Genomic DNA, 13,932 nt, shown 5'->3' on the forward strand with positions numbered 1-13,932 from the left:
TCTAAAAATCATCCTCTCAACGGGCGGGTTGTTCATATTCCTATTCACAGCTCCCCAGAGAGATGAATTCAGGTTCTCTAAAGCCCAAGAGTAACAACACACAGTTCTGATGGACCACAGAACCACCACTAAGAGCTTGACTACTTTACAAGCCGGTTGTGAGTCAGCAGTGAGCAGAAGTTAATGTATAAATAGTCAAACCACCAGTGTAGTACACTTTTGAGGTGCAGATCCCATGCAGCATCTATGCTGACAATAGAGAGATGGGCATCTGCCTAAGTGAGGTCTCATGCTGTGCAACTGTGCTGCAAATTACACCTGACTGAAGAGGGAAAAATTTTCCCTCCTTGGCTTACCTTAGAAAACAATCTTTGTCTGCTCTCCCCTGTTGGAAAGATGAGATCTGACTCATCTTTTTCTTCTATTGTAGCTTGCAGTTGGGTTCCAAATGTTTGTACAAGCTTATCCCAGACCAATTCTTTGGGTGTTACTTGCATTCACACAAAACCTCCCCATCTTTTTTATTTTATTTTGGGACAAGAGTGGGTTCATCTGAAGAACTTTAACTGCACTGGGCTCAGGCAGACCAAGACACATAGGTCATTGCTAGTCTGTCATTTAAGGGACGGAACAGCAGTAATGAAAGCTTAAGGGAAATGTAATCCGAATAGAGAAATCTGCTGTGTGTGTACAACCTTTGCGCAGAAAGCGCGATGTTAAACCATCCCCATACTCTGTATGCCCAAAGATTCTTGGTTTATGTTAGCTTATTTTTAATGTGCAATTAAGACAGCACCCCTGCTGCCTTAAAAGGGGGAGCATGCCACCAAAACCAAAGGGTGAGGTGGGAGAAAGGTCTGTAGAAAAAACTGTCACCCACTGATCTTACCTTATATATATTAAAGGCTGTTAGTCACCCTGGACCTTGAGCATATTACAGACATAGTCTAATCCTATTGTGCCTGTACTAAAGACAGAAAATTCCCATCAGCCTCTATAGAGCCACGATCCTTCTTTATTCTCTGACATGGAGTCTGAATGAATTTCATCCTGCAGACTGGAAAGATGCCCAAGGACCTGGGTGGCATAATAATAATAATAATAATAATAATAATAATAATAATAATTTATTATTTATACCCTGCCCTTCTGGCTGGGCTTCCCCAGCCACTCTGGGCAGCTTCCAACCAAATATTAAAATACAGTGATACCTCAAACATTAAAAGCTTCCCTAAACAGGGCTGCCTTCAGATGTCTTCTAAAAGTTTGGTAGTTGTTGTTCTCTTTGACATCTGGTGGGAGGGCGTTCCACAGGGCGGGCGCCACTACCAAGAAAGCCTTCTGCCTGGTTCCCTGTAATTTGGCTTCTCACAATGAGGGAACCGTCAGAAGGCCCTTGGTGCTGGACCTCAGTGTCCGGGTAGAACGATGGGGGTGGAAATGCTCCTTCAGATATACTGGACCGAGGCATGGGCAGGCCCCTCTCATTTACTGTAATGCCCCGGTGTGTTGCCTGTGTGCAAGTGTATGTGTGGTGTGGGGAGAAAACAAGGCCTATTGAGCCTATGGGAGTCCACTTGCAGGCATCGTGTCCATGTTGGCACTGGACCCTTCCCCATCTATGGTATCCAACCAAGTTGTCCTATTAGTGTGAAGTCAGGACTTCCTCTTCTTTCTGCCCTTGTGGTGTGTGGCCCAAATCTGCTCTGGAGTATTGGGTGGTGGTGGTAACACAGAACAGATGTGTGCAGGTGGGTGAATATGGGAAGAGAGGAGAAGAGAGATCCCGGCCATAGGCAGATGTTATTGTACTAAGGAGACAACTTAGTACAATTCCATGGGTGGAATTCACCATAGTGCTAAGTGGGGTATAAGTATAGGGAACAAGGTCTGGTCATGCAATAAGACTCCCCACCCACCCACTATGCTTGTTCCCCTCCTCAAACTCCCAGAATATATTTAGGGGTTTTGGGGGCTTGGGGGAGAGGAGAAGGGGCAAGCTCCTTCGCACAAGTGGACCTCATTCCGCACACACAGCAACGTAGCTGAATCCCAACCTTTATAAACACACCATAATCAATCTTCAAACCACTCCTGGCTACTGTGTTAATAAATTGCCTGCTTTCAATTTCATGGCAGAAAATTCATTATTGGGACTCTTTTGATAACTATGGTCAGATAGAAAAGTTGCCTTAATTAAGCAGAATCAGGGTCAGCAGCTCTTTGTCTACTGTAACCACACAAGACACATAATGATGAGCCCAAACTGAAGGTAAAAAGATTTAAACCGGACAATTAATAAACAACCTTATGTCCAGAAGAGTAGTGGTTGCAGCAGCAGAGGTTGGCTTAAAGATGTGGGGGTATCTCCATCCACAGATATCTTAAAGCCAAGGCTGAATAGTTGTCCCAGGAAAGCTGTGTGAGCAAAGTCCTTGAGTTTTTTCCTGCTTCATATCATACTGGAGTTCTGGGCACGATGCTATTTGAGCTAAGATGCTTTGATATGAGATTGTAACTTCTGATAAGGAGTTGTACTTGGTTAACTCGGCGGGATGTAGACCTGCTGATGGACCAGTCTGTGAGAGCACTTTCTTGCCTAAGGACTTCTTTGGACTCTTTGGTCTTTTTAGGAAAGACCACATTCCATGTTCCATACCTTATAAAGAAATTAGACCTTGCAGTGTGCCCAATGCACTCCATGTCATAGAGCATCTTTCTTATAGAGGTGCCTGCCAAGCCACTTTACCACCCAATTTAAAAAATGATGGTGCAATAAATTTCTAGATAGCTTTCTCTTCCCATTTTTTTAAACCTTCTTTCACTTTTATTTTGTGTTGTGTTTGCATACTTCTATATCAGGGCAACCAATCATTTTTTAAACACAAATAAATTTAGGTGGTAGGCAGAGATGACTACACAAATCATCCAGCACCTCTCCTTTTAGAAAGTAGGCAAATCAGCACAGCGAAATTCAACTGAACTTAACATTTATTTCAAAGGCCAGTGTCTGTCTAAGCTAATCAACAGCACAAACTAGGTTTCTTTTGCATTTTCCTCCATTCATGACTTTGCACTTCAATAATTTTTTTGCACACAGTTCTGCCGATGGCTCTGGCATTACGGTGCTTCGTAAAGATACAATGGCACTTTGCAAGCCTAGTTCTGCAAGATGCTTAGCTTTTTCCGATTTTGCAGATGTTGGAATAGATGCTAAAAGCCATTTCTTTACCCAAAGCCAACCAGTAAAACCATGGATGAACTGGAAACCTGAACCCAAATTTCCTAGGACAAAACCCAACTATTTTTAATGTACATTAGGCCCCAAGGCCCTTTTGTCAGTTAGTGGACACGCAAAAGCCAGCATTTAAAGATAATAATAATAATAATAATTATAATAATGCATCGGGGAGAGGCAGAGCTGTAGAGCTACAAGTGTGGGGAAAAGGCCTCTCACATGACACTTTGAAATCACACACTGCTCTGTGTTCTAGGGGCATAAGTGACAACTAGGGATGGGAGACATTTTGCTTCTGTTCGCCTTTTAGTGCAATCCTGTTTAATTTACGCTTCCTGAAAAAATATACGAACAATACATGTATTTTAGGATGTGGTTCTCCAAACAAAGAAAAATGTGTGTATTAGGAGGAATATGGATTGAAATGCTGACATGTTTGTGTGAGGACTTTCTTTCTTTCTTTCTTTCTTTCTTTCTTTCTTTCTTTCTGAATTCACAATTTTGCAAAAATCGTACCAAATCCATACCAAAAGATGGGGGAAATGAGAAACGGAGAGAAAACAAAACTAGCAGATTCACCTATCCGCAGTGACGACTAGAGAGGAGATGTTGAAAGATAAAAGGCCAACCATCTCCCCTTTCTCCACTTGGGATCCAGTATTTTTTTTTTTTTTTTAAATGATATTTATTAAGATTTTCAAAGATACAGAAAGTAAAGATTAAAATACATTCAAAGCCTTATTTTCATAGATCCACTTTCCGGGACTCCCCCCTTCCCCCACCCCTACCATATTCCCCTTTCATATTGTTGGCTCCACAAGCTCTCAGTTCTAATTAAAACTTAATTTGTTTAAACCATTATTCGAATTTAAAATTTATACACTCCTCATCAATACCCTTAATAAAAAACAAAAGTTCTCTCCCCAGGGCCCACCCCATTTTCATTCCACAATTTCCCTTTTTTTAAAAAAATAAGGACACCCCACACAATAGAAATATAAGAAATAAGAAATAAAAAGTATAATAGGTGAAAAAGAGCCAGTTCAGAAAAAAAAAAAGTTGACAAGCCTTTGGATTTTAGTTCTCCCCCCCCTGTCCCCGGTTTAATTTCCCCCTGACCACCAAACCATGTTATCTGCCTGGAATTCTTAAAGTCCATAAATCACCTATTTCCCCCAACTCCTTGCTGGCTTTTTCTTTTTATAGTTATTTTTTAAGACATTTAACTTCAAATCTTTAATAAAACTCCCCCCATTGTTCTTTCCAAGTTGTAGTCCAATTTCCTCTTGTTCCGCTGCTGAAACGTTCTAATTCAGAAGTTTAGTAACTCTGCAGGGATTATTGTTATTCAGGAACAAAAACTTGCGTTCAGTCCCTTCCTTTCTTCAATAGAAAATTCTATTGTCTCCTTTAGCTGATCACCCTGTAGACAAAATATTATTTCCGTTTTGCAGCTTTCCCAGAAGATAACCAGTCCTGTAAAATTCCAATGGTATTTTTCCACTTACGACCATCTTTGTAATGTCCCGAAACTCCTCTAGGGGGATTGTTGTAACTTTGTTTTCTCTAGTCCAAAAGTCCGATTGTTATCCATGTTTTCGCCATTTTGTATCCAAGTTTTAACGGGTTATAGCAAATTGTAACAAATTTAACCAGCAAAGTTCTCATAATAAGATCCTCTCTGCTTTCCGACTTTGACAGCTACTTTGACAGCTGTCAAAATCTCCGACTCTTTTCACCAGGCTCTCTCTTCAATCACCCCGGTTCCCAGGGGGGGGGGTCACGTTTCCCTTCTCCCTCAATTCTTCCTCCAGCACAGTTCTTGTAGTTCCCCATCGTGGAATTCTTAGTTTTTATCAGCAATACAAATCTTTTTGGACCTTGGTTTCCACCATCCTTGTTTTGGAAGGTTTACAGTAGGGAGGGGGACTGACTTCCTTTTTGGATCCCCCCCCCGCTCGTGTCCACTCCGAAAAAAAAATTTTTTTTTTTCTCCTTTTGAACCCGGTTTCCAAATTACTCACGGGTTGTTGTTAAGAAGTCCGAATTTTCAATAGAAGAAGTCAGCGCTCTCCGCCAAATGGCATGCGGCTTCGCTCGGCAGGGATAGCAGAGGACTCAAAGCACCACGCTTCTCCCCGGCACCCGATCCGTAGCCTTTAAAAAGGCTCCTTCACGAGTCGGGAGGGCGCTAGCGGTGCCAGCCGAGTCTCCATGTCCACGGCCTCCGTGGCCGTGGTTTTTAAGGGTCCCCGCATCGCCGGTGCGGTAGGACCCAGCCCCTGCCGAGCAGGCTCCCTCCGGAGCTCGGAGGGAGTCCGCCATTCGGCGATGGCGCCAACCCGGAAGTCCTTCACTTGGGATCCAGTAAAAAGAAAGTAACAGCAAGTGTCATTGACGTGCCACAGAAAGAAGAAGGACGAGAGCTTTCTCCAAAATGTTTCTCCTGGGATGGCATCAGGAAAATTGGTTTGGGGCTTGAAAGTCAAATGACAAAAAGCTATGCCCCAGAAAGCTTTTTCTTCCTGCAAAATTTTGTGTGACCCTAGCGAGCCACCGGAGTCTAGATGTTCAAGGTGTGAAGTGACAAAAGTGTTTTGAAGGAAAACTTTGGGAAGAGATGCTGAACTTGTAACCCCTCAACAATGAACCGGGTGAAAGAAATCTCGACTGAAGTAGGTAGCGACAAAGATTCACAATTACCTCCTTGCCTTCTTTTCTCAGCTGAAATAAAAAGTAGCAGCTAGGAGAAGATTAGTCAATAAAGCTGGGAGAGAAGGTGTTTATGGCCTGGAAGAACACAGAAAGATCTGGTGCTCTGATTCTGTTATGGACTCAGTGTCTTTCCAACTGAGAAAGCCTGAATATTGTGGGGCAGACTTGGGAGAATGGAAGAGGACAACAGTTAGGAAATGGATTTGAAACACTTGGATACACAAGACCTTTTCTCCGAAGCAAGGAGTGCAAAAGGGCAATTCAAGTGTGCAAACTTGGACAACTGTTTCCTTCAACCACACCACCTCTAGATTTTCAGCACACTCTTTCTATACAAGCACCCCTTTAGCAAGATTAAACTGAATGTTACACTTGTAGGGGGAAAACTTCACCTAGAAGACTTCTTCCTAGAATAGGGCTGCCATATTTCAGAAAGTAAAAACCAGGACACCCGGAAAGTTGTTTTTTAAGACAAATCCGAAAGTAGTTGAGCTTTTTCTTTTTTTACGAAAATGCCAAAAAACCTGCGCCTTTTCAATTAACTTGCCTAAGATCCAGGACAAAGCGTCACATTTCAGAAACACCTCCCAGGCGTTATTTCTGCCTTTGAAATCCTGGTAATGTCCAAGAAAATCTGGATGTATAGCCAACTCTATCCTAGAACATCAGCTTTACACATAGGAGAAGCTGTCACATATGTGACAGCCCCTGCCCCCTACGCTTGATTCGGAAATCGTATAGTATGATGTCACTCTTTGCAGATTTTAAATACCCTTCCGCCTACGAAAATAATAGCTCTTACAGAGCACTACAGCAGAATGCATGTTACCTTTAAATCTATTTTCACTTAGTCTCGACTTAAAGCCTAGCCTAGCCTACGGAGATGGCTGCAATGTGAGCCAAGGCATTGTTGGCGCAAGGTTTTCGTTGCAAGTGAGAAACAAGCTTGAAGCACACCTGAAGCACATGGAACCTGTATACTCTGCGCTGCAAGCAGCTGATGAAGTTTATGCCAGCCCACCCAGTACGTTTTCTGCCCACGTGAAGAGTCTCAAGGTTGCTTGGGTACACGCTCAAACAGCACATGTTAACCATATCTATGACAGTGGAGTTAGCAAAAGTTCCTATATTTGCAGCTAAAAATTTTTTTTTGCCGGGCGGTGGGGTGGATTGCTGCTACGGTAACTAAGCTGATGACAGCCATGAACCACCAGTTCACATGGCATGTTTCTCCACGAAAGCACAGAAGAGCCTACCTTCGCACCCAAGTGAAAGGACTGCTCAAACTAGCTTTATGATGAAAAAGCAGAACAAATGTTCTGACTACAGTTTACACGGCTGTACTAGGAGTTCGGCACAGAAACTTGTCTCTCCTGGACAGAAGTCTATAGTCCCTTGTTAAGCTCTGATGAGCCCTATCCTTTCGCCCTCCGACCTGGTCCAAGTTTGCAGAATTCCACCTTCTTTTACGTTTTGCGTAATTGCGCATCTCTGCAGGTTTGCTAGATGTGTGCTACTAATCTCGTGTTGAGGGAATAACAGAAGCAAAAAATACATGTTTTTGTTTTGTTTTTTAAAAAGGGAACAGGGAGGAAAGGTGCTTATTAAGAAACGGCCAGGCTTACAACTGTCAAATGCAAAATTGCGTAATTCTCAGAAGAGACGTAACACAAGGTGAGGGGGTGGGAATCAAGTGTGTGGCAGGGAACCAAACCATGGCTACAGAACCTGAGAGACAGGAAGCAACTGCTAACAAACAAATGCACAAAGACGTCAGTTTTATTTCTGATTCAGAAGCACTGAAAGGGGCCGCCTCGCCAAATGCAACCCGCTTGCCCTGTTAATCAGCACTGATCGAGGTGGAAAGGGCATAATTTTGCCAACATAGATGCAACCCGACTTTGGAACCTATATGTTGGATTATGGATTTTTTCCAACAGTATCACAATGGTTTACCCGGTTGATTACATAATGCTCCCGGGAGAATTTAAACTATTTTCCTTAAGCAGCAGTTCTAGACTTAAGAGAATACACAAGTTCAGGGATTCCCTCTAATGACAATGTACGATGAAGTATAATTAATAATATTTTTTGAAAGCCCACAATTTAGGGCTTTCTCCTTAAAGAAAGGTACATTTTTAGTTTCAAACTATCACAAATTACTATATTTTTCTTACAATAGAGCTGAACTTTTATTTAAGGTGCTCTGTTTCTGAAAGGCAGACATGATGGATTGAAATAAAAGATAATTTATTGCAATGCTTACTTCCAAATGCAGGGAGAAGCAGTGTAATTGTAATTTACAGTAGCTGTCAAAGAAAATCTATCACAGATGACATTAAAATGACTTATTTTGCCTGAGCCACTTATTGTTTAAATGTGCATAATCTGATAGAAACAGATTTCTTTTTTAAAAGTCTGCCTTTGTATTGTTCTAAGTTAATATCAAAACATATATTTATAAGTTAAAACATTTTAAAACCATTTATTGATACTCTTATCTCGGTAATTTTAACTACAAGTTTGAAATTGGCTTGATTTAACTACAACTATGTTTGCATTCGTTTGTTTAGATCTAAGTAACGACTTCCAGGGAACATGCCCCACTGCTTTAGAAACTAACTTGCAGAGGTTTTTTAACAGAAAACTCACAGAAGGTGTACATAAAGATAATTCAAATCGTCATTATACTTCATCTGAATTCTGGCGGTCAACTTAAATGGACGAAATAAAAGTAGGTTAGTAATTGCCTAGTCAAAGGAAACCAATCTGCTAAATAATTCTTGTAAATATATCCATTTCTCGGAATAGACTTCCTATAAGATACGCTATAGTTCTTTGAGTTCTGGTCCCAGAATCGATGAACATTCTGGATTACAGAATCCATTCAAATGCATCCAATGTATTAACATAATGTGTTTTCTATGGAATCTCAAAATACACGCTGCAAGCTTACCAAGCACATTTGTGGAAAGAAGGACACATATTCAAATCTTGATAGGTCTCTCCTATAATGCCGGCAAGGAAGAAATCAATATATTTTCCCCACCAAACTCTCATCTTGTTTACATGAATATACAGTGACAAAGCCTACATATGCAACATTGCAATAGGCCGGGAAAAGCCTTGGTTCAGCAAAACAAGCATATTTAAAACAGACAATAGGTAGGAGCACAGATGATCGGGGGTCTGTTATTCTGGATGTGATTGTGACTGCGACCAATCCAAATTAATTTGCTTTTCAACTGAGCTTTGCATACGCATTTACATGCGGTGAAATACTGACCTCTGCATCAACATTGAGAGGAGGGGAAAGGCAAAAAAAAAAGGGGGGGGGGGAGGCTAATGTCACTTTCAATTCTGCTCTTCTCTTTATCCTTTTAAAAAAAAATACAGCTAGACTTAATGCGGTGAATCTAATGAAATGCATTACCCTGCGTGGAGATTTATCAGATTTTTCCAAGTGAATGCTGCTACTTTTGCTAGCACTGGCTGGAGTTCACCTGCGTGTTGGTGTGGCGTGTGGCTCTCTTTTTGTAAAGAGTTAAGTCGTACACAAAAAAAACGGGGAACAAAGGTCAGCACCCAGTCGCCACTTGAATGTGAGATTTTTCTTTTTATTCCCCTTGATGTATACTAGGCTCCGTGTTATTAGTCTTAATGATGGAAAATTGTAGTGTTGATACAAATCTTTTTTTCAAAGTAGTAGGCGGGAGCTCCATTTGTTAGTAAGTTTTTTTGTGACTAAAAGCCACGGACAGTACATTTATGTAGCGGTAAAAGGCCTAGATGCTCTTTCCATAGCAGAGCTAATTATTCCCACTGTGACCTTCCTGATCTACCCTATTCCTAGTACATCTCATCTGCACGCCTTTTCCTCTGTGTAGATGGTGTCAGAGAATATGAAAAACCCTATAATGAAACCATTTTCATGATGGAGAAAGGGTACTGGAGTTGCACTTGCTACAAAGAGGCTCAATTATATGAGTAATTGTGATAATTTTCTACATTCATAGCCTTCAATGGGGGGGGGGGAGGAGAGGGGGGGAAAAAGAACGAGAGCCACAAAGGAAAATTACTTTAACAAGAAAGTACAGAGAGTAAAAATGGAAGAAGAGACAAAAAAAATAAAAAAATGGGGTGGGGGGGGAGGTGGAAGAGGGGGAAAAATAAGCAGAGAGGGGAAAAAAAGTTTAAAAAAATAGATCTGGTAGGGAGGAATAGCAAGACAGGGAGAACAACAGCAATGCTCAAAAAGCCTATGTGCAGCTGTGTTGCACAATTAAATTGAATTTTTTTTCCCCTGCAGTTGATGAATGTGACTACTGCAAATGTTCCTCTGTAGTTAGCTATCATTTGTTGTTCCGTGACAGGAAAAGGATAATTACCTCTCAGAGAGAATCAAAGGCTGACATGCCCTTTAGACACAGCCATGAATGCAGCGCTCGAGAGAATGCTTGAATAAGAATCTCGTCTTCTGTGCCCCCTTCGACTCGAGAATAAATTTTGTTAAAATGCAAGAGCACCACCAGTAAATTTGTTGAACCCTAGGTGTTCAAAAATATGGAGCTGCATCCATCGACTCATCCCATTTGCAAAAATAAAACTACATTTTGAATTCACTTCTATTACATTCATGGACAGTAAGATAGTGAGATATGCATTAAATTTCTTTTCCCAGTAGGGGTCTGATTCAACATTTCCTATGAAAGAACAGATAGACACTATCCTTTTTCCCCAGGCTAGTTAGCCTATAATTTAAAACTGTCAAAAACACAATTTTATACAAAGTCTTCAATAAAAGCTTCTCGGATATAACCCAAAGTGGTTTTACTAAAGTTTGATTCAGACTCTGTTACAATATTTTTAAAGCTATAAATACATCAAACTGATATTTTCCTGCTCTCTTTTCTTATTTCTCTTAAAGTATTTGAAGATTCATACAGGGGGGGGGGGAGAAAGGGAAGACAGCATCTTTTCAGGATTCTGAGCAATGCGTGGTTTTGTAGGCGTCGAGATTCATGCAATTTCTTCCCGATAGCATTAACATATTAATTAAAGGGCATTAAGGCGCAACATTTTTTAAAAAGAAAAAAATGTGTGCAAATAGTAAAAGGATCAAATAATACGTTTTAATAGACCAGAACATGATGGACTATTGGTTTTATCATATTGTTCCAGGATCAAAGCCTCTCACAAGGGATGGACCTCCTAAAGGGAGATCCCTTGCATTTAAATCTGTCTGCATTTTGTTATAAAAGGGGAAGGGGTTAGTAGCACTGAATAATTCTGACAACCTTTAGCAGTTCTTCGTGGCATGGATAAAAAGTCCTTGCTGGCATTATTTATCAGGCAACAGACACAACGCTCCCCCCTCCATCTCCAATATGATTTTATTAAGGTAGTCAAAGCAGCTACCAATCATACCTGCAAAGGTAAGGAGTCAGCCAGTCTTAGAAATGTCTTTGGCTTTTCCTACAGGGCTATATCCACTGACCCTGTCTAGTGTAATTCACTTTTAAAAATCCTTTCTTACCCAGGGAACAACATTACAGCCTGGCAGTTCACATAGTGATATCAGACTGAAATGATGGTTCTGAATCATAAAACATGTCATCAGCTTTGTACCAAACCACCAATAACCTTTGTCCCACTTGCCAGCCTTCCCTTTACTTGTCACTATAAGGCTTACCTGATTGTGTTTCCAATTACAGAGAAAGGAGCCCCAGGTCTGCAAGCTGCAATTGCTTCATCTCTACATTTCCTGGCAACCTCCACTAACTTTTGACCAGACTCATCCACGTTGCCCACTAGAATTGTTTCGGAAGTGTCACCGTGGTAGCCATTGAAGTACACCTAAGCACATGCAGAAATGCAAAAGAGACATTTGCGCTTTGCAGCCAGGTGCCAAGACATTCTTGGGTTTCTTTCACAATGCGTTTAAGGTGCAAATAAAAAATAAAATAAAACAAAATAATTGAAATGCAGCAAGTGGAACAGAAAATTGGGTGGTGGAAGGGAGTTAGTTCTCGTCTGTTAGCTGTGATCATTCATGATAATGAGAAGGCCGTCACTGTCAAACATCAACCCGGGCGCAGGTTTTCTCCACAAACACAAGCTACGAAATTAAAGGCTGTGAATTTAAGGCTACGGTCCTGCATAGAATTAGGCTATTCAAATCACATTGGTCAACGGGATTTTAGCGGCTTTAACAGTGATGAGTAAACTAACGAGGAACATGGAAGCCAAGGCTGGAAAAACTAAAAACAATGTACCACAAATTATCCTCCTCATGAGAACGAAATGCAAAGGTTGGCTTGAGAAAGCACAATCCGTTGGATAAGCCAGAATCGGGATTTAGGCCTAAAGACCATCCTTCTGTGGACACACTTACTGAGAGGCTACTTATTGGAAATAAAATTAAATCTCATCTTGCACCGAACATCCTCTCCCCTTCATTCCTGCAACAGATTCGATCATGTAGGGCATGAGATGAGATAACAGCACGAAGGATGAGAACGTAAGTCCAACATAGGATTTTTGAGGTTTACAATGTATGTCACATCTATAGATTAGACAGCTCCATATCTGGAATTTAGGATTTACATAAATCCTATATTTATACAAACATCTATAGCTTCAGCAGCTGGGACATCTTTAGTTGCCACATTTGAAAACAGTTCTTATAACCATCTGTTACAATGCTTTTTTATTTTATTTTTTGCATCTTATTGGGTTTTCAAAAAGAAAATAAGGCAGAAGACTGGCAATGGCGGACGTGTACACAGTATAAATAAAATGCTCTCTGGGTGCCTCCAAACTTTCTGTATTTTTCAGGAGAGATTCATGTGCTTTCTAGAACTTCAGGTTTGCACAATTAAAGTGGACTTATGAGCTGTTGCCCTAGTGCAACAAACCCGCTTTTTAAAAAATGGCTTTTTTTGCAGTTTGGAATGTGATGGGGAAAGGCATTGAAAAGTGTGGGAATGAATGGATGTTTCAACAGAAAGTCATGTAAATACCCCACAAGCAAATCAGGATGAACGCTCATTGCTATATAACTGTCCCAATAACAAATCAGAATGGATCTACTATATATTTTGGAAAGTTGCTATTTTTGTCAGTTTGCTCTGCCTCTTAAGGTATCGTAATCCAATTTTGTATGATGGTTCCTAAGTTCAAGGAGCAGGTTTTCGTTTATGTTTGGGTACAACTGGATGCCATTTTGAATCAAGATGGGCAGACTGCCCCTTTCAGAACTACACTAATTTTAAAACTGCACTGGTGGTTTTCGTTCGTTCGTTTGTTTGTTTCCTAGAATTTCTGAGCAATGCAGGGCACAGGGCTAATACTGCTCAATAAAGACCAGACATAGCCTAACCACTGTGTAACCTTTGTGGTAGAAGATCAGGATAAATGCTGATTAAACTGGTTATCTGGAGGTACATCAGAGAAACCAAAGTCTTAGCTTTGTCACTGTATGGTATTACACAGTTCAGATTTTATCAGCAGCTAACATTTATTAAATAGTTTCAAACTAGAGTACTTTATAGATTTCTCAGCTGACATCTCCAATTTTAGAATGGCAGAGTCTTAATATCTGCTGTTTAAGAACTATGCACAATAAGGTACACAAGAGACAAAAATAAAATCTATGTAAGAAGCATTATTTTAATAAGCTAGCGCTTACCAAAATGTTTCTTATTAAGTTTAAAGGGAAACACCTGAGACTAGTCCTGCACAAAGCCTGAAAGAGTCAATGTCTGTCTTCATGGAAATAGGCCTCATTGTACAAAATAACTTTCCTCCAAGTAAACAGACATCAGGGCATAACTGCGCTTACTCACTAAAGAGAGCATGATGGTTTGATAGACTTGTTACAAATTTTTTTTAGGTGAAATCCATATTGTTTTTGGCACCATATTAAATGATAGTTGTTTCCACTTATGCTTTTAGTCATGCTGTCCAATCCCATAACC

At 40.6% G+C, this 13,932-nt stretch overlaps 1 protein-coding gene across 8 annotated transcripts in view; it reads right to left on the minus strand.

Moving 5' to 3' along the window:
- Window positions 1–13,932, minus strand: part of METAP1D (methionyl aminopeptidase type 1D, mitochondrial) — a 100,605-nt gene that overhangs the window by 15,813 nt on the left and 70,860 nt on the right. For 7 of the 8 annotated variants that reach the window (XM_080972565.1, XM_080972563.1, XM_080972562.1 and 4 more), the window contains one exon: window positions 11,646–11,809. In XM_080972565.1, the coding sequence (XP_080828691.1) occupies window positions 11,646–11,809 (164 nt within the window). Of the gene's footprint in view, window positions 1–9,179; window positions 9,331–11,645; window positions 11,810–13,932 lie in introns of those variants that run through there. The other variant, XM_080972566.1, reaches the window with a different exon arrangement.

The sequence above is a fragment of the Podarcis pityusensis genome (genome assembly GCF_964106645.2).
Source record: "Podarcis pityusensis genome assembly, chromosome: 1".
Classification (NCBI taxonomy): domain Eukaryota; kingdom Metazoa; phylum Chordata; class Lepidosauria; order Squamata; family Lacertidae; genus Podarcis; species Podarcis pityusensis.